At 48.7% G+C, this 21,475-nt stretch overlaps 1 protein-coding gene across 29 annotated transcripts in view; it reads right to left on the bottom strand.

The window, feature by feature from the left end:
- LOC135898920 (glycoprotein 3-alpha-L-fucosyltransferase A-like) overlaps positions 1-21,475 on the bottom strand; it is a 150,120-nt gene that overhangs the window by 22,456 nt on the left and 106,189 nt on the right. For 3 of the 29 annotated variants that reach the window (XM_065428180.2, XM_065428157.2, XM_065428182.2), the window contains exons 2-3: positions 3,422-3,514; positions 1,627-1,902 (exon numbers count right to left, since the gene is read on the bottom strand). In XM_065428180.2, coding sequence (XP_065284252.2) covers positions 1,627-1,872 — 246 coding nt within the window. In that variant the 5' untranslated portion in view covers positions 1,873-1,902; positions 3,422-3,514. The other 26 variants (XM_065428177.2, XM_065428155.2, XM_065428179.2 and 23 more) reach the window with 22 other exon arrangements.

Raw genomic sequence — 21,475 nt, 5'->3', positions numbered from 1 at the left:
TTCCTACCCGAAAGCTACTGCCCACATTGAGGCCCAAAGCGTCAGAAAAGCTTGGCTTGCCGAGGCTATAGCTGAGTGATGTCATGCTCCCCCCTACTTTTCCTTCATCCATATAGTCTCCGTGCAGAGACGCGGAATGTGTCTTGCTGCAAAAGCGACGAAGTGGACGCACCGTCATCGCTCCGCTCAAACGGCCCGGTGGCGGATCCAGGACAGCATTCTGCTTTCCGATGCTGGCATGAACGCTGCACGCACACATACTAAACCCTATCTAGCGGTCCTGCTGAGTTGCTCCGTTTGTGCACTGGTCTGAGCGAAACAGATAGTAAACGGCGAGCTAACCTTATCTATTATTTCCTTTCGTGCTGGCTAACGCCGATGTATATATGCGCAACGCTAAACCTGGCTATTACTCTCAGTTGATTCGTCCTTTATGTGAAACTGGCATATTTCTTTAGTATGGTGCCCAGTGGGCACACCGCGTATCTGGCATCGACGGACTTGTACGAAGGTTGGTCCCTTAGCGCTGTCTGCAGCACTTTAAAACCAACGCTTTGCCTATAGTCAGGCAGCTCATTTCCACAAAATGGCTACCTGCCATTTCTGACAGACTGAACGTCTTACGTTGCGTCATATAGTAGCGTGTGACAAGCAGTAGTGAGTATCATATTGCAGTGACCATTTTGTTACCGCTAAGCGCAAGACGCGCCTTCATGTATCGGACCTTTCTCAGTTGCTGTCCCCGATTCTATAGCGAAAGAATCTTGTCTAACCAGATTGCGGACGCAACGCGAATGGTGGTGTACGTTCCAGAACGTACGCGAGGGCAGAAGCAATTACTGAATTACCATATTTATTCGAAAATAGGTCGAACAAAGATATAGGTCGACCCCTATGTATTGAACTCGCCGAGAAATTAAGTTAAGAATTGGAATGTAGGCATGACATATGCAATAGGCATATCAAAAGCTTTGAACATGACGCGCCTATATTTACGTAAGCTAGGCTAGTAAATCTCGCTAGTCATGCAACAAAAGGCACCCTCATCGGATGCTTCGCAAGCGTACTCGGCATTCCAAACGGCGTCGTCCTCAGTGCGTCGGATATGAAGCATTTCTCAAAGCCAATCTGCATAATCCCCAGATCAGCCTTACGGCGGGCGTGACGGAGCTACTACGTTAGCTCGACACTTTTGCTAGGTTCGCTCACGATTGTAGGTTGAGATTTTTTAGTGACGAAAGTACAAGTCGATAACTAATTTTGGAAGATATTTTCACAAGAAAAGAAAGGTTGACCTACGTTAGAATAAATGCAATAGGGTGGAATGTTACGATGTGTCCTGTATAAACAGCCGACGCACTGAACCTGTGCATCAGATTTCAACTACGGACAACTGCGTTTCCCGCTATCGTTGTGCTGTCAGTGCTACTTTCTCTTTCTGGGCACAAGTTCGCCCAATAAAAAGATTCCCGACCCACAGCTTTTGCTTCTACCTCGTTCCTGCCTGTCACTACAACGCGACAGTATTCACGAACAACCACTTTTCCTTGCGTCAGGGAAAAGTTCCCGCACGTCTTGCGCTTTCAGTGACGGCTGAACACCGCCTGCCGCCACGTGGACACTTACCGCCTTGCCTCGCGCGGCGTTGATCCTGGCCGCCAGTTGCGCGCCCGGTGCCGGTGCTTGTCCAGGGAGCGGCTGCGGGTCCGCGGCACGCTGCCCTCCGATGGCGTTGACATCGCGCGGCGCAACGTCGGGCAGTGCGGGCGCCTGCTGCTGCTCCCGGAATCCGATCAGCAGCACGGTGCAGAAGCTGAGGCCCGCGGCCCAGGCGAGTAGCCGCCGGAGCCGGAGCTTCTTGGCCGGGAACATGCTACGCCATGGCAGGCCCCAGCACTGCCACTGCGTTGTCAACGGCGGCTGGTGGCAATGCTGCTGCGCACAGACACGTGGATCGCGTGGGTGCGCAGAATCCGGCACGGAAATCATATAGTAACACCGGCTGCAAGTTTCGCTCTCATCCGGCTATCGCGGCAGCCGTTCCGTTTTAAAATGAGCTGCGGGCCAGAGGTGGGGCTGCAAACATCTGCTCGCTCTCGGTTCACAGACGACTAAAAGGTAACGAAATACAAAGTAGCAGCTTCACGGACGGAACAACGTGTTCGTGAAAAGAAAAAAATTGCCAGCAGCACACTGCTATATTTATATACTGCAGAAACACGCGAAGAGCGCAGAGTTCATCAGTGCGAAAAGCGTCACGTAAAGAAATAGAAATCAGATGAATACTGCACATAAATGCGAGTTTAAATCTTACGTGTCGACGCTTGCTCAGCAGTTCTGCTTAACCATCCCCCGTCGTGGTATTTCCTTCGTTTCAGGGCGAAAACTAAGTTTTAATGTTTTGAGTACGCACAATGTGTACCACATTGGTCCTCCCTGCACTAGTTCCTAGCCTGTCATGTAAAGTTCGCGTATTACGCGCATAACGCCTCCAGCACGTGTTCAGCACCAAACTGGTTTGACAGACACACATACAGCGCCTCAAAGCGCACAAGTCGGCTCACTGACATGCGACACCCGCTCGATACGCGAGTGCGGAAAGGTCTCGTCGTATCCGAGACTATAACGGCGACGCGCACGCGTTTCGGGAGACTTTTGGCAGACAAGGGCGTTTCTGCGGGTGGCTAGCGTGTGTGTATACACGCACAAACGCACGCACTGCAAGGGGAGCGGGCAATGAGAGGCGGAGGGCCGGGCATGCGGGCACGTGCGGCGACCGGATGCGACGCAAAATAAGCGGTGCGTGCAGACGCATCACGCAGCGTGCGGCTTCCATGCACGCGTCTGGCCACTGACTCATTTAAAAGATGACCGATATTACAGAAGCGAAATGGAGGCGAAGTGATGTCGTTCCATTCGGGGAAGTACTATTTTAGCAGTGCGACAAAGCAACAAGGGTAAAGGAAGCTTCCCAAAAGAATAGGTGTCACGCACACGAAAGCAGCAAGAAGAAACGAATGAAACCCGCACGGTTTTCTCAAAAAGATGGCTCCGCAACTGAAAAGGCGCCCTTGTGGTCCGGGGATATAGAACCCGGGACTAACGCCTTTCGAATTGCGGGAGGGAGGGGAGGGGAAAGGGTTCGCGCTCAAGCACCTGAGCTAAACTGGATGCTATCAAATTGCAACACGAGGCCAAATTTAAACGATTCAATTAAATGCTTCACTCGTTTCACCTATTCAGACCTTGCGCTTAGCTCAGGCGGTAGAGATACCGCCCCGGAAATACGCTGGTACCGGATTCTGTCCTCAAACCGAGACCAAGTTTTCGGACGTCAAGCGTCCCAATTCGCGATTAGCAGCATTAATAGAGTTAAGTTGGCGACACCAGGTCGCCGGTGCCAAGTCACCGTTTCGCTTACCTTGACCGATGCCCGACGGCCTGGAACCCATGCGTGGTTCTTACTGGGGCCGTGACTCCCGGACGCCCGGAACCAATACCACTGCGTGCTCCTCTGCGAAGTAAAAGGAGAGATAGCGCGCCACTGTTAGTTCGTTTGAAGGAAGCTCGTCGATACCGAAGCGTGAAGGCGCGGAACACTGTCAATTATTCAACTGTATTCACATTAAAGAACTCGATTGTGCGCCGTTTGTAAAGTACCATTTGAGGTTGTGTTTTTGTTGCTCGTATGAATATTTAGTTCGCAAGAGCTTTTAGAAAAGCGAACATGGTGGCGAGAAAGCAATGCAAATAGTAAGCAAACGAATACAAAAGAATAATCGGAACCGCCTCCCCCCAACCGTACTGTTATCACTTTCCAATTCCAAAATCAGCTTCCTCTGTCCTCGATAGGCATCGACCCGGCTTCGAAATGTAATCTTCGTGGTCCAAGGGATAAAGTGCGTCAAACGACGGCGCGCAACAGTCCTGTTTCGCCGGCTATAGCTGTGGCGTCTATTCGTTCGAGCAAGTCGGATAACCGTAATCTAGTAGTGGTGACCGCAGGGCATGGGGATTTACCAAGTTTTTCATGTCGTTTCTGTACTACTACTTCTCCGTCGAATTTCGACATCGAAATTCATCGGAATAAGATTACGCGGAAGGAAAAGCATGCTCACCGTTAACGCGAGAGATGCAAGTTATATTTGTTCTCTCTCTCTCTCTATTAGAGCGCCGATCTTAGGCGCCCGTTTCTGCTGCGAGCGTCGGCGGAGTAACTGAGCGAACGAGCACAGAGAAAGATGAAAGGGCGAATGCCAAGCGGGATATGAAAGAAGTGAGCCGCGAACGGCGGAAACCAATGAGAGTGGCCCCTTCAGTGACGTGCGCGCAGGTAACTGGAGTTATGCGGACACACCCAACCACCCGAGGCGTACTCGTAATTGGTTTCAGCTGGTCTGTTTAAGCTGGCTTCAGCCAGTCTGCTCGCGTCAGCTCTCGCTCGCGTTTGTTAGGTTTGCTTGGTTTGGTCTGGTTCACACTTGTTTCGATTGCCATGGTTGGCGATGAATTGTTAATACTTTCTGACAGCCACGCGGCACCAGCGATTACACTGGAACCTTCGACGAGTCATGCATGAAAGCCGACGCGCTTGATCCGCAGATCAGGTTTTCCACGAACGCCGACTCTGCTACATGTCTCTCTCAAATTCTTTGCCTTAAGATATCGCGAAATGAAAACACGGATAGAGCTACGCTCAAATTTCGCATTAGAGAGCTTAGAGATGCGCCGGTTAATTTTTGAAGAGTGGTCACCAGCTTAGAAGGGGTGGAATGAAAAAAAAATACAGACGAGTACGAATGGGAAAACTATCTCTTTTCAAGTTTAGTTTTGTCAGAAATTACTGAAGCAGAGTGGAGCTAAATGCTCGTGCTCTCTTGCACGAAACTTAGCACCACTAACGCCTTTCTTCGGTATCATATACAAGCACCGAACATACCTCGGTCAGCGGAAGCATTCACATTACACTCCTGTAGCACAAAACGGGCACAAACACGATGACGGACGGAATTGTCGTCGGTCCGTCTCTTGCAGCGAATGTGAACACTTGCACTTACAGCGGGTGACGGAGGTACACCTCTGCGAGTCACGCCGTTAGCTTCCACCATGACGCCAGCGCACGTGATGCTACCTTAGAAGTTTCGTCGGCACCAGGAACGCTTACAACACGAATCTTGTGCCACTCTTCCGCCGAGCGCTGAGTGTTCAGCGACGCCTAACCCTTCATTGAGCTCCGGTGCGAAGACGGTATTGCCTTACAGATACCCCACGCCCCCCCCCCCCCCTTAAAAATATAATAAAATGACAGAAGAAAGAAGCATAAAAGAAACCACTTCTTTCTCGCCCAATAACAAAGCCTGATATTGTTTTCCGGTCGTAGCCATTGGCTCCCACCCGAGGACTTCAGTAGTAATGTATGCGCAGCGCCAGCGAAAGGGTCATATTCCTTGCGCTTAACGCACACGTGTGCGACCTTAATAACGCGGCGAATTACTACACGTGTGTCGCGTGCAACGCGGCATCGATCGTCGATACAGATATGTCGTGCTCCGGAGCTGTCCTTGGGCAAACAGTGCGCAGAACCATCATCAAGTCTCAGGCGAACTCCCATCGCGCACGCGGGTTCCTTGGGCCTCGGTCCGAACTCCGCGAGGGCAGCCCCTTCCGTGTCGTGAGCTCGGTCGCCAAAATCTATACGCTCTACGGGAATGGGTGTTTGAACGATCCTGGAGCTCGCCTTCGGAGCAGCGGGGCGCTCTATAAAGGCCGGGTGGTGTCCCGTACTTACTTGTGCTCTGAACTGCTAAGCAGGAAAAATACGAATAAAAAAAGAGGGGTGGGGGGTGGGGGTTAGAGGCACTATTTTTGCTTGTCGTCAGTATTTCTCGTTTCCGTTAACCACATTGACCTTTATGTGCTACACTTCTGGCCTTTCGTGCCGACAGCGCAGGACGTTCACTAATGTCCTATTTCCCAGGCGTCAGCTGCCGTTGCCCCAGTAATCACGCGATATGATCTTGCTGCGCAAGAGAATGCATTTCATTAATACAGCGCGCGGCGTGCTCGATTAACCGTATAAAAGGTACAGAGTTCCTGTTCATAAAAAGTTGCACAGAACTTCTGAGAATTGTCTACAAATGCGTAAGCGTTCCTGGGCTCGGCTGTTACCTAGCTTTTACTTTTGTTTCCCAAATTTAGATTGGCCCACCCTCAAATTTGAAGTTGGCCTACCCCCAAATCCCAAATTTCAAGTTGGTCCAACTCCAAATTTCAAGTTGGCCCACCCCCAAATTTTAGTTGGCCACCCCAAAATTTCAGTTGGCCCACCCCCAAATTTCAAGTTGGCCCACGCTATACTATAGGCTCCCCCATGCATTTTCTATGAGGCCCTATATGCATATCTAGGGGTAAGGTTTGACGTAGTAATTCTACGGAAACCCGCAAGGTGGAGAGAAGTAATGAATAAGGGGAAAATCAGACATCCATCCTTTGTAGCAATTGCTACGGTCGGGTGGATGTCTGATTTTCCCCTTATTCATTAGGGGTAAGGTGTCGCGCATTTCGCATTACGAACACGATTTTGTTAACAAAATTTTCTCTGACGATTTCCTTTTGTTTCAAAATTCTTCCTTATCGCTTATAAAGCTACTAATCATATACGTTTACACTACTATAACGATTACATGCCTTAACTTCGCAAATTAAGCATTTTTCTGCCGTCACAAGGCATTGCAGTTTTCGCGCAACAGACAGATTTTGCTGGGATACTCGGCAGAGAATGCTCACGTTATCAAATGCCTTGTGTGTGTGTGTTATTCTGGTCGAGCGCCAATCTCTCCGGAAAGAATTGAACCGGCGGGACTCTAGACCATTTTCAGAAATGATGATGATGATGATGAAAAACTTTATTTATCCCTCTTTAAAGGGAAGGGGGCAATGGAATAGAGGGTGGGGGAGCACCTTTCCGTCCCCTTACCTCCTCCACCGCATTCATCCCGCCATTTACCTTTCTCCCTCTTGTAAATTCTGTGTCTCTCCCAAAGCAGACTTAAACCACATCATGTGGGGGTGCCCTAAGCACCCCCTTCCCCCTTTCCTCAAGCAGTTAATATCTAGTGAGGAGCAGTGGGAGGCTGCCTTGCGCAGCTCCAGGCCCGATCTTCAGGAGGCCATCCTGGAGTGGGCTGAGAGGATAAAGGAGGCCTACTTCAGAAATGAAGATCGTTGGACCATGGTCGTACGCGTCGATGGCGCAGAAAGCCACAAAAGCGTTAGTGCACCCATACCCCCTTCCCCCAGTGCAGGGTGGCAAACCGGACGCGCGTCAGGTTAACCTCCCTGCCTTCCCTCTCTTCTATTTCTCTCTCTCTCTCTCTCCATCTGGAATAGCGGGATCTTTAGTTGCCAAACTTCCCATACTCTCGGAGTTAGCAAACCACAAAACTATACAGCATATTGACATGTGTACTTGTATATCTCTATCTGGAGACCACGTTTCACCACCTTACAAATGTTATCGCACAGCGCAGGACGCGCCTGCATGTATCGGAAGTTTCTCGAAAGTTATCGATGGTTCTATCCACTGTCTGTTTTTACCGAACCTTGTGTTATCTGACTTCATCGCGTGACGCGAATGGTGTTGGACTTTGTGGAAGACACGCGGGTCCCAGCGAATAGTCTGGAACATTCGACGACTGATGTATAAAAGCCGACGCACTTGACCCACTGATCGGATTTTGACGATCGCCGACTGTGTTCGCCGTTGTCGCCGTTCTTTAAGTGTAGCCTGTTTTTGTGAGCACAGGTTCGCCCAATAAAACTTAGTTTCGTCTTTCACACCATTGCTACTATGTTCTTTATACGTCACGACCACGTGACAATATGCTTTCCATCGCAGATTATTAAAAAAGAAAGCATTTAACGCCAGCACCCACGTTCTTCTAAGCACAACAAAAACCAACCAAACTGTCATGATGTGCCTCTCATAAAGAAAACTTAAAAAGTAAATAAAAAGGAATGCAGCGACCAGACGACCATATAGAAACAGAAAAGTTCATTGGACTTGGAACCTGTTGTGCAAGTTGATGCGTTCAGTGACTGACGTGACTGACGCGACGAGGACGGTGGACCGGGGGACATTTTCGACAAAGCGACGCACAGTGCGGCACAATGAAGAAGAGAGACAAACTGGCCACGCGCACGGCTTTGCCTCCTTTTCCACGGACACACTGCTCAGTCACGCGTCGCAAAGCGGCTGCAAAATGGCTTTCGGAAGCGCTTTGTGAAAAAAAAAAAAAAACACCGAATTGTCGCTCCCGGTAGCTGTCGCTGCGCGCACTCTTTTTCTTTATTTTAAAGCCCTGCTGGCCAGGGGGGCTTTCCGGTCTACGCCCGCTTTATGTAAACGTAACAAAGTAAATAAAAAAAATGGAAATCTTTCTTGAACGACGTGACATCCGGCTCCTGCAGCGGTTGCACGCGTTTCGTTACGCGGCGCGGCGCGCATGGTCTAGGAGCCTCTGCAGGCAGTGGCGTTGTGTGGGGCGCTTTGAGGCCTGCGGTGGACGCAGTGTACCGAAAATTGCTCGCCGTTGTCCTTTTTCTGCGAAGGGCACACGCCCTGTTAACTTCATTGTTCGAGAGAATGACGCACGTACTTCCTTAAATAAGCTCACCCTTCCGAGAGCTCTGCGTTAATGATACGAAAAGGGAGCTCGCCCACGTAGTCCTCCAGCGATTTCCTCATCGCGGCGACTCGCAACAAAGGATTGGAAAACAAACTGCTATTATGTTTGGGTAACGCGTATTCTTCAGGCAGCATCCTCGAGTTCGTGCCCAGCACGAGCGCAGCTTGGGTCGATCCCGGATGCGGCGGTCGTATACCGATGAGGGTGGAATGCAAAAAAACGCACATGTGCCGTTAATTGGGTGTACGTTATAGCACCCTATGTAGTCCAAATTAATCCGCAGTCCCTCACTACGGCGTACCTCATAATCGGATAGTAGTTTTGGCTGGTAAAGCTCAAGAATATAATTTTTTTTAAATTTCGTGCTCGACGCGTTATCCGATGAGTCATTTTCTGTCGAGGCCAGTCCACATACGAATCCTGGCCGTGCCACGTTTTCTTACCAGCCGTACTTTCACAAGGTAACCTTCTGTATTGTACAATCGGCCGCAAAGGTTTACAGGACACACCATATGCGGAAGAGCTGAATTTTCGCGAAGCCTAGAGACATAGCATCGAATGTAGGGATAGAAAATGTAGTTTTTGCAACCTATCATGACGACCGATTACATTATTAGCGTCATGCCTTGACAAAGCAGAAACTCACGTTTGTCGTGGAACCCAGGTACCGTAAGCTTTTGTCGCCGATTGTACGTGAGTCCATTTTACCGGACAAAGATTGCGGTCAACTCTTTGCCGTACTTTAGTGAAACATGGCTTGAACAAATTCCATGTTTGTTTTTTGTTTTTGTTTTTCATAAATCGCTCGCACCATTCCGATCCAATTTGTACAAATTTTGTAATATACCCGCAAGAATAGCGTAAAATACCTCGATTGCTGCTTTGCATACGGAAGTGTTTCGTCAGTGCTCGAAACTTTGCCGTTGTGTTTACATGTGTCAACCCGCAATTTTAACGCGACAGTGTTAAGGGCCTCGCGTCGCAGAAAACCTGGCGCCGGCGTCCCCGTTAGCGAAAGTTCCCCTCTATATTTAGGTATATCTATACGCCAGCCAGGGCTTGCTGTATGACATGTGGTGGATTTAGATTATAACGCCATACCATTAAATCAGTAAAGTTGCTCACACCTTGCCTGACATCCTCGACAAAGTTTTTCTCGTGTTGAGAACAATTTCTAGGCGAGCTTGCTCAAAAGCGATTCTGCACAGCCGAGCCGCCATCTATATACCGAAAAGTTAAACAAAAATTAAATTATGGGGTTTTACGTGCCAAAACCACTATCTGATCATGAGGCGCGCCGTAGAGGGAGACTCCTGAGCAGTCGCACGTTCTGTGCGACTGCTGACGCATAGCGTCAGAGAGACATTCTTTGAAGGCGGCGCGAGAGCTTCACATGTCTCGAGCCTGAAAGTGCGGCACGTTCTCGGCGCACGGCGAAGCTCCACCTGTGCCTTACGCGCCACTAAAGCGCTGCTCACGTTCCTGTGGGCCACGAGCCTTAATGAAACATTGTAGATATCTCTACAGTATATATTGACACGTGGACTTGTTTATATTTTACGGGTTAGCGCTTTACACCGTCTAACAAATGTTATCGCTCAGCGCGGGACGCGCCCGCATGTATCGGAAGTTTCTCGAAGGTTATCGATGGTTATGTTGTCACCAAAGCTCGTGTAATTTGATTGCATGTGTGACGCGTATTGTGTACAACTTTCTGGAAGACACGCGGCCACCACCGGTGGCTCTGGAACGTGTAGCATGAAAAGTAGGGCGCAGAATTGTGGCGGTTATTCAGTTGTAAGGCACACGTTCGCTACTTCGGTACTCGGACATTTTCCAACAGCTGTTAAATATGGCACAAATACCGGCGATGCCCCTCCTATTCATCGCCGCCCGCATCGGGTGTCGCCGGCTGAGCGCCAAGTCATTTACGCAGAAGTTCGCAAAATGCTCGCTAAGAACACTATTGAACCGTCGTGCAGTCCATGGACGTCACCTGTTGTACTGGTGAAAAGGAAAGATGGCTCATGGCGATGTTGCGTGGATTATGGGCACTTTAACATGGTTACAAAAAAAAAAACGTGTATCCCCTACTACGCATTGATGACATCCACGGTACTCGCTGCCTCCACGGACTGCCTCCACGGTACTCGCTATTTATCGTCTATTGACCTTCGCTCCGGGTACTGGCAGATTGCCATGGACGATTTAGACAGCGAGAAGAAAACTTTTGGAATACCCGACAGTCTTTATCAATTCAAAGTGATGCCGTTCGGTCTATGTAACACTCCGGCCACATTTGAACGCATGATGGACTCCCTTCGTCACGGTTTCAAATGGTCCACGTGCCTGTGCTACTTGGATGACGTTATGGTATTTTTCCAAGCATTCGCTACGCCCCTCGAGCGCCTCTCAGCAGTCCCGGACGTTTTTCATCGAGTCGGTCTGCAACTGAACGCATCAAAGTGTCAATTTGGACGTCGCCAGATTACTGTCCTCGGACGTCTCGTTGATGCGAACAGAGTTCAACCGGACCCAGGAAAAATCCATGCTATTACGCACTTCCCTGTTCCGCAGTGCGTCAAGGATGTTCGCAGCCTTATCGGTCTCCGCTTCTATTTCCACCGCTTCGTGAAAAATTTCGCGGCCACAGCACGGCCACTAACCGAGCTTTTGAAGAAAGGCACCCCTTTCAAGTGGGGCGATAACGAGGCCTCTGTATTCTCGCATCCTATCGACCTTCTAACAACGGTACCAGTTATGGCCCATTTTGGTACTTCTGCTCCTACCGAAGTCCGTACTGATGCCAGCGGCCACGGAATCGGCGCAGTACTAGCACAACGCCAGCGCGGCAACGACCGTGTTATCGCTTACGTCAGCAGACTCATCCTCTGAGCGCAACTAACCCATCAGTGAGCGTGAGTGTCTGGCCCTAGTTTGGGCGGTTGCGAAATTCCGTCCGTACTTATATGACCGACCCTTTTCAGTCGTCACGGACCATCGCGCGTTTTGCAGGTTGTGATCACTGAAGTATGCTAAAGGAACACTTGGTCGCTGGGCGTTACGCCTCCAGTAATATTTGTTTTCTGTCATCTACAAATCTGGCTGTCGCCACAGGGACGCTGATTGCCTGTCTCGCTACCCTGTCGATGAGTCTGAAGACGCCAACAGTAGCATCGCCAATGGCATTTTTTTCTGTGTCTGCCTTCGCTAGCATCGCCGATGAGCAGTACCGATCGAGGCCTATCGCTGCGAGCATTCATCGAGCGTCTGTACTCTACACCTGCCGACACTTCCGTTCGCCGATACGTCCTCCAGGGCAGCATTCTGTACCGAAGGAACTTCCTCCCTGGCGGATCTGATCTTCTTCTTGTGGTGCCCAAACGATGGGCTGTGCTCTTTGAGCTCCATGACGCACCCACTGCAGGGCACCTTGGGGTAACTCGGACGTACGACCGCGTCCGCCACCGCTTCAATGTACCTGGTCTCGCTCACTCGGTCCTACGCTATGTTGCTACCTGTGATTCCTGCCAGCGTCGGAAAACGCCTCAGATGCTACCAGCCGGTCATATACACAGCCGATTTCCGTCCCTGTGGAACCGTTCTTTCGTGGTGTATTAGGCCTCCTCGGTCGATTTCTCACGTCATCTCCTGGGAACGAATGGGTAGTGTTAAGAATGGCGAGCTGCAAGGCAAGATTGCCACCCAGTTACGACAGGGCGACACGACGCGCATCTCCCCCTCACCGTCGCTGCAGCTAGGAGGCGTTCGAAGAAGTGGCCTTTGCGCTGTTAAGAATGGCGAGCTGCAAGGCAAGATTGCCACCCAGTTACGACAGGGCGACACGACGCGCATCTCCCCCTCACCGTCGCTGCAGCTAGGAGGCGTTCGAAGAAGTGGCCTTTGCGCTGTTAAGAATGGCGAGCTGCAAGGCAAGATTGCCACCCAGTTACGACAGGGCGACACGACGCGCATCTCCCCCTCACCGTCGCTGCAGCTAGGAGGCGTTCGAAGAAGCGGCCTTTGTGCTGAAAACCGCCTCCTTCCTCCAGCCCCATCGACATTGTGACGGAACGAGTTCGGTGTGCGAACAATGGTTCCGGAGTTCCCCAACGCGGACCTGATCTGACACGCATGGACAAGCTGCCGCGGGAAAGCCGTATTTTGGTGCTTCTCATGCCTCGGCGTGACGCAAGACAACGAGCTACCCACGATTGGCACCGATACTTCCCGGAACGGCACCCCTCCAACGCCGGCGTCGGGCATCAGAACGCGGTTGCCTTTGTGTACGTAAACTGATCTGCGGAGCAGCGGCGAGTTGGTGATGAGTAAACGAACAGTCGCCGCCTCGTATGGCCGGCGGACCGAGTGTATAAAAACTGTTGTTGTGCGAATGCTGGACACACTTCTCTTGAGCAGTCATGTTAGACTGATACACTTCTCTTGAGCAGTCATGTTAGACTGATACACTTCTCTCATGCAGTCATGTTGGACTGACACTCTTCTTTTTCAAGCAGTCATGTTAGACTGATTTAATTTCTGTAAATAAACCCATATTCCTCGTTCTTGATGAGAAGCAGTTCTTCACTTCATCGACGTTACTGGCCATAATCGTAAATTCTTGCCAAAGGTTATCGCCGACATTGTGCGCTCCTGCTGCACTCAACGCAAGCTGACCACCTCATACCATCCTCAAACCAACAGACTGAAGGAGCGGGTAAAACGTACCCTCACAAATATGCTGTCCATGTACGTTTCGAAGGACCACCATGACTGGGACACTTCCTTTCTTTACGTCACATCTGCGTACAATTATTCTCGGCACGACACCGCCAGATTTCCTCCATTTTATCTATTGTACGGCCGTGAACCAGCTTTGCTCTTTGATATGGCACTTCCTCCTGCTGCGACCTCAACAAGCGAGTATGCGTGCGACGCCATCGCCCTACCCGACTGTGCCCTTCAGCTTGCCCGTACTCGACTGACGGCCTCGCAAACCACTCAGAAGCGTCTGTACAACGCCCGCCAGCGTGACGCAGAGTTTTCGTCTGGTGCGCTCGTTCTCCTCTGGTCGCCCTCTCGTCACGTCGCACTTTCAGAGAAGCTCATTTCGCGATGCACTGTGCCCTACCGCGTGCTGCACCAGGTGACGCCAGTGACGTACGACATTGCTCCTGTCAGTTCGACCTCACCCTCTACTCTGGCATCCAGTGATGTCGTGCACGTCAGTAGGCTGAATGTCTACTACACTGTTTCTGAGCCCGGCCTTTAGTTGCTCCGGGACGGCGCTTTTGCTGCCGGGAGTAATGCTACGGTCTAGTATTTACGATGAAGAGGCCAGTAGTGCGAAGACGACGAGGATGACGATTAGTGGCTAGCGTCGGCTGTTGCCTCTTGGCCAAGTGGGGCATATTTGTAAATATATCTGTATATAGCTTCCAGTCTGCGTCTTCCTACGTAACAATATTGATGTTATGAAACACATGTATGGTATGCCGAATTAATTCAAGCAGGCTAGGTGACTGTTTTCCACCGTCCTCTTTCAAAGGGAATGCCATTAAATCATCATCATCACTATAGCATCGCATCGTGCCAGTTGACACATGCGCGCTGCGTAGTATATATGATGCGTACAAATCTTGCATTTCAGTTCCGTCATATTCCACCAAGTCTCCCGGCACGTAGCAGTTGCATATAGCAGTTGCATGCTGCTCGTAGATGGACCTGGTTAATTCAAGCAGGCTAGGTGGCTGTTTGTCACCACCCCGTTTCGAAGGGGATGTCAATAAACCATCATTACGGTCGTCATCGTCGACAGCAACGCACGGTGCCATGAGGCAAGGGATGTGAAATGCGCTCCACGTAATCTGGATATCTGTGTTTACTCTTCGGTACACATTATGGCGCCTCCCCGCTAGGTACGCACCGCTACTAAAGAAGTGAATCATAGAGCTACGCTCGCGGCTGCAACCAGGCAACATCGAGCTCGGCAGACTGCTGTGCAGAGAGCAGGACAAGCCGCAACACAAGCCGCAGTTGGTTGTCGACGCCGGGCGGACAGTTCAGATCCTTCTCGTGAAAACGACGCGAAGAGACTTCGCCGCGAAGACCCTGTAGTGCGTGGTGCCGAAAATGGAGCTCCTATGGAGCCGCTCTTCCAGCTTACGCTGCGTCTGTGCTGCGTGTATTGCACAGGCCTGTGACATTTCTTTCACTTTTTTTTTCTACAAGTCGTTCTCAATGACCTGCAGGGTACATATGCGATTGTGCGTCACTGTAAGACTCGGAGTGGTCAAAGCTTGAAATGCGGAAGCGGCAGTGCCCGTCGGATTTGAACACGTTGCTTACTGTGCGGAGTTCGTTTCCTATTGCTTTCTCCACTTCGAAAAAAAAACAACAGAAAAATCAAAGAAAGAACAGAGAAATAGAATGAAAGTTCGGTTATGGGCTGAGTTCATCAGTATCGCACTAGTCTATAGAGCGAGCGGGCAGAAAAGAATCAGACGACCTTACCGATAGATGGCCGCATGTACATCAGAGATAATACTCGCAAATGCAACTGGGGGCACATTGGACGTACGAGCTCGAGAGGGACACGTCCACTTGTGTACCGCGATGCTACGTAACGCAGCTGTGGCCCTCAGTGTATACATCCACGAGTCCGCTTGTCTAAAGCATATACCTCGAATTAAGCAGCTGCCAGGCTTTTTTTTTTCTGATTAGTGTGCGTTGAATTTTTTTTTTATCAGGCCGGTTTTCCTGAAGCTTCACACAGAATGCGCCATGTTGCATTCAAGAGTTGGCCCCGGCTGTTATGTCAACTCGCCCCTCAACTGTAGTGTACTTGCCGCGCGCGCACGAGCGAAAAACAGACGTGCCGGTTAGTGCGCTGCAGGATGTCTCCACTTTTTAAACCATATGCGTACATGTACAAGAAATCCTGGTTTATTTACCGAACTTCCGGGTTAAAGTGACTGCATGCACAGCTGTTTCTCCCATGCATCGTCAGGTTCTGCATGGATGCCAGTGCGTAGGGCGTATGGTATGAATACGGAGCTATGTACGGAATAGCGCGCGGCATTTAATGCGGCACATAACACAGCAGTAGCACACACTAGTGCTGCTTTTGAGACAGTTCCACTGTCATGCAGGCATGCGTGGCACTGAGTCAGCTGGTGAGCTAGTTGAACCTTTTTCCTGTTCTCCTCGTCTCTCCTCCCAAAATATTTTCGTCGCGATTTCGTAAAGGAAAACCGAAGAAAACGAACCAACTTGATTATATATATATATATATATATATATATATATATATATATATATATATATATATATATATATATATATATATATATATATATATATATATATATATATATATAGTTGCGGCTGAGGAAATAACGCTGGCCCCGGTAGTCAAATGAAGAGAGTGAAGACACTTTGACAGACTGGTCCACCAGCCGAAACGTCAGTGAAACACTGTGTGTGTGTGTATATATATATATATATATATATATATATATATATATATATATATATATATATATATATATATATATATATATATATATATATATATATATATATATATATATATAGATATATATATATATATATATATATATATATATATATATATATATATATATATATATATATATATATATATATATATATATAGATATATATATATATATATATATATATATATATATATATATATATATATATATATATATATATATATATATATATATATGTGTGTGTGTGTGTGTGTGTGTGTGTGTGTGTCTGTATGGGTTTGAAGGTGTTATTGAAAAATATTTGAATACAGGAAAGTATGTGGCGAATAATAGTACAGAAGGAGGTCTCACAGTTTAAACTGATTTATTGTTTTTTATTGTTTTTTATTTATTGTTTTTATTTAGTATTTATTGTTTGCTACTAGAAGTAACCCTAGAAGTTTTAGCCAGCGCCAACACTCATAAATTTTGGTGGTGAATGTGGAGCATCTTTTCTGTCGCAGGCGTCACGAGTACGGGATAGGACGGGGTCGGTGCAGCTAATAAAACAATGTTCACTTGTCTCTGGCCCACCACAAAGACGACAGTTAGCAGAAGAGACAAATATACCCTTTTTCTGTAGGCATGATTTTACCAGTATGGTTTCACTATGAAGTTTATATAGGATCTTTTTGCAGCAAGGACGTATATACATATTACGAACTCACTTTGCACATTGTGGCATGGCCATTTAATGTATAGTAATCGGTAAAATTTAGGCGGAAATAGCATGGACAGTAAATCTTTGTATAACGTTTTACGCGACACAGAGTACAAGTATTCAGTGGAAAACCGAACTGTCAGGAAATGAACCACCAAGTAAATTTATTGCATGAACCCCCACAAGCATAAACGCAAAGAAAAATCGGAAGAAACAACTAAATCAGGTAACGCATTAACAGCTGCGACTTTCAGTGGACTGGCTCGGCCCCATCGATTCCCTCTCCACTTGAGCGTGCTTCTCGCCTCTTGTCAGCCAATTAGATAAGACAAGCCGCTCAGTATAGGCAATGTTATTCGTTTTTAAAGCAAACAAAAGTGACCTCCTATAAACGAGGAAAGAGTTTGGTTAGTCTGTTCAGACAACCCTGAGGGTGACCGCCCGATGCTTGCGTCGGCGGTTACGCAAATTTGACGTCAGGAGAATGGAATAAAGACATATTGGAATAGTTTTACGTTATAGCGCCCCAGTTTAAAGTTTTACCGAATTTTTAAAAGTCGCCTGTTGCAGATAATATAATTCTAATCCTTGAGCTGGGTTATTGAGAGAGGCGGACATTACTTGCACGAGAGGTAGAAACCCACACTCAACTAATCAATAAAAAATCACCAATTAACTTCATAATTATCTACTTTACGGCACATATTGCAATTTACGAATTGCCGCCGATGAGATTGCAAGGCGTATCCACTTGGAATCAATTTTCAGAATTACACTTCCAGAACTTCGGAGATATGCGCCATCAAACTCGCCATAAAAACGCACTGTTCCGCTTACTTTTTAAACAAGACGGCTCTTTATCCATTGAAGCACAAGAGTAACTGGAAAGCCCATGTATTTTGTCCCTCACTTTGGGAAATATCTCGAACTAGGTGTAAGCTGGAAATTCATTTCAACTGGACACGTCTTGCAAACTCACCGGCTACAATTGATCCCAGTACGTGCCGTAAGTTAATGAAGAACTTAATTGGCGAATTTTCGTCAATTACTTGAGTTCGTGTTTCCATTTCTCGTGCTAGCAGAGTCCGCCTTTTCGAATAAATGCACCTCAAGGACAAGAATTACGCTGTCAGCCACAGGCGCGATTTCTTAAAATTCTGCAAACCTTGAAAAACGATCACCCCGCATACCGCCACGCAGCCAGAGTTTTCACCTGATACAATACGCACCCTTGGCGAACTCGCAAACTTCCTCAAGTGCGCGCGACCCGGGACACGGCGCTGAATAACTGCAGTCGGAAGGGCCGTCGTACGCAGCGGTCGCCTACCGAGCACTCGTACGGTCCGTGAGCGTGTGTGTGTGCCTTGTTTGGGACCCGTCACGTCAAAATCGGTGACAGCGCTCGTAAAAACGCGTCGAAACACTGCTATTTCTCCGTTCTTTTCCCGTCTCTTTTTCCCCCAGCTGGTTTAGGAGGTAAACGAGCTCGCAAAGCTATGTGCGCAGTCCAGCGGCAAAACATTTAAGCGCTCCGGCGAAAACAAAGGCCGGGAGTCTTCGCGTCAGGAAACGCGCCGTGCGCAGATGGCGCGAATCCTTTATTGCGTCTCTCTGAACACATGCACGTTTAATTTTCGTCGTTTCAGCATCAAATGGGGAAATGTGCCTATTGTTCTTCGCTGCGGGTGATTTTCCTTCGTTGCCTCCCCACCCCAGCGCTCCAACACGCCTGCCCTTATTTGAATGCTTTCTTTAAGGTTTCCGAATCAGGCTCCTTGCGTTAACTGTCGCTTGATGGTTGTAAAGAACGGCGGGTTGCACAACAAGACTGCCACCTTGCCACCTGAATACGACAAGGGGTGCAAGACGCGCACCTCCACCTCTCCGTGCTGCAGCTGCGAGGCGTTCAAAGAAGCGACCTTTGCGCTGGAACCCGCCGCCTTCCTCCAGCCCCTTCGACATGGTGACGGGACGAATTCGGTGTGTGGACAATGATTCCAGAGTTCCTCAACGCGGGGCTGATTTGACACGCCTGGAGAAGCTACCGCGGGAAGACTTATTTTTGTGCTTCTCAAGGTTTGGAGTGGCTCGGAACAATGAGCGACGCGCGATCGACAACGTCGATTTTCCGGAACGGCACCACCTTCAACACCGTCGCTTGGGCTTCGGAATGTGTGTGCCTTTGTGTCTGTAAACTGGTCTTCAGAGCAGCTGCGAGTTGGTGATGTGTAAACGAACAGCCGCCGCGTCGTGGACGGGCGGATCGAGTGTATAAAAACTGTGGTTGTGCGATTGTTGGACGCACTTCTCCTGAGCAGTCATGTTAGACTGGTTCACTTCTCTCAAGCAGTCATGTTAGACTGAGTTAATTTCTGTAAATAAACCCCTTTTGCCTCGTTCTCGATGAGAAGCAGTTCTTCACTTCATCAACGATCTCAGCGTAAATAAGTTGGGCGACGGCATGGGCCAGCTACCTTCGAATTCATGCCGTACTCCAATCTTGGCAAAGGACCACGGACGAAAGGATTGAGCCCCCAATCCTGACAACTGGCTGACAGCGGTGAGATGGACTTTGCGACATGGTGCTGTATCTGTGGTGAGTGCTTGGTTTTTGCTTTGACTCTCTAGGCTTCATTTTGTGGTTGTTCTGTTTAGAACAGTAGGGAAGCTAGATTGTTGTGTGTTAGCTAGGTTGTGTTTTCCTAGCTAGATTTAGAGAGCAGAATCAAGGCAGTAAAGCAGCAGTCATGGAGTTAAGGACATTGCTGAGAGACAAGTTGTTGATTGTTGGTGAGGAACTGGGCCTAAATGTACGCAAGGAAATGCTCAAATCGGAATTATTGGAGCTAATTTCCAATCAGGCCAGTGAGCAAGATATTGAAATGGGATTGGAACTTCTCAAAAAGAGAGAGAAACGGGAAAAAGAAAGAGAAGAACGGGACAGAGAAAAACGAGAGAGAGAGGAACGGGATAGAGAGAGAGAGGAACGCGATAAAGATCGCGAGATAACAAAAATGCAACTTGAACTTGAAAACAGACGTTTGGAGTTGTCTCAAGGAAGTGAAGGAGCTCTGGGTCGATCAAGTGAGGCAGAATCGTACCGCATGGACAGGCTATTAAAGCCATATGAGGTCGGGACCGACATAGGCTTGTTCCTAAGCAATTTTGAAAGGACTTGCGAAAAGATGAACTTCGGTCCGAGTACATGGCCACAGCGGTTGCTGTCTATGTTGCCGTGTGAGGCGGCGGAAGTAATCGCCAGATTGAGTGTGCAGGATGCATATGATTATGCGAAAGTTAAGGCTAGTCTCCTGAAGAAATACCGCCTTTCAGCCGAAGCTTTTCGGCAAAGGTTTAGGAGCACAGGCAAGAAAGATAGCGAGGGCTATCCGGAGTTTGCATATAGCTTAAAGGCCAACCTAGTCGAGTGGCTTAAAAGCGCGGAAGCGTACGACAGCAGAGACATGATCATTGAATGCATGTGTCTAGAGCAGTTTTACAAAACCATTCCCCAAGCTGTGAAACTGTGGGTGCAAGATAGAGGTAATGTAAACACTGTGGAAAGGGCGGCTGAATTAGCCGAAGAGTACGCAACCCGTAGAAAGTTGAACGCCGAGGAGGGAAACTGGGACGGTCGAAATGGACCGCGGAAGCCATTTCCGTTCAAAAAGGGTGCGCAAGCTAGACGATCCGAGCCTGTAGACATGGCGGAAAAGCCCGCAGAAAAGAGCGAGGAGAAAGTTAACGGAGAAACCGCACAAAAAGAACAGAAAAGAAAATTCGAATCTGTCAGACCAATTCGCTGTTACAAATGCCACAAACTGGGACATATAGCTGTAAACTGCGAGAAGCCAAGCGTAGTTTTTTCCTACGTCGAGGAAAAGGATGAGAATATGGAACTTTTAAGTCCATATCTCCACGACCTGCAAGTTAATGGAAAACCATGCCGAGTGCTAAGAGACAGTGCCGCCACGCTGGACATTGTCCATCCGTCTTACGTGATGGTAGAGGACTTCACCGGAGAAGTAGCATGGATAAAACAGGTTGTAGAAGAACACAGCGTGTGTCTGCCCATGGCCAAAGTCAAAATCAGTGGACCATTCGGGGAGCTAGAGACTGAGGCTGCAGTTTCCAAATTTTTGTCACTGCAGTATCCCTACATCTTTTCGAATCGTTCGAATCAGTTACTGCGTGACAGAGGGCTCAAACTGGGAGAGGGCATAGTACAGGCATTGACCCGAGGCCAAGCTCGTAAGATCGCGGCGCTTTCGGCTGAAAATGCTCAAGCTCCTCCAGCTGAAGCAGAAAAGGGGATAGCTTCAATACCCGAATCCGAGCTAGGCCCGAGGGACAAAAGAACAGTTGAGGAGAGCCTGCCAGTCGACCAGCTCAATGAGAGCGTAGCACTAGAGTGTCAGAGTTCTAGCCTGCAGGAAGAGCATGCAGACGCGCTCCCAAGCGAGACAGGGTCGTTGTTATCACCGGCCTCAAAGAACTTTGATCAACTCTTACGCGTGGATAGAGAGTCACTGGCAGCTGAGCAAAAGAATGATGAGAGCTTAGCTAAA

The sequence above is a fragment of the Dermacentor albipictus genome, chromosome 3, assembly GCF_038994185.2.
Source record: "Dermacentor albipictus isolate Rhodes 1998 colony chromosome 3, USDA_Dalb.pri_finalv2, whole genome shotgun sequence".
Classification (NCBI taxonomy): Eukaryota; Metazoa; Arthropoda; class Arachnida; order Ixodida; family Ixodidae; genus Dermacentor; species Dermacentor albipictus.
This window is presented reverse-complemented; position numbering and strand designations above follow the sequence as displayed.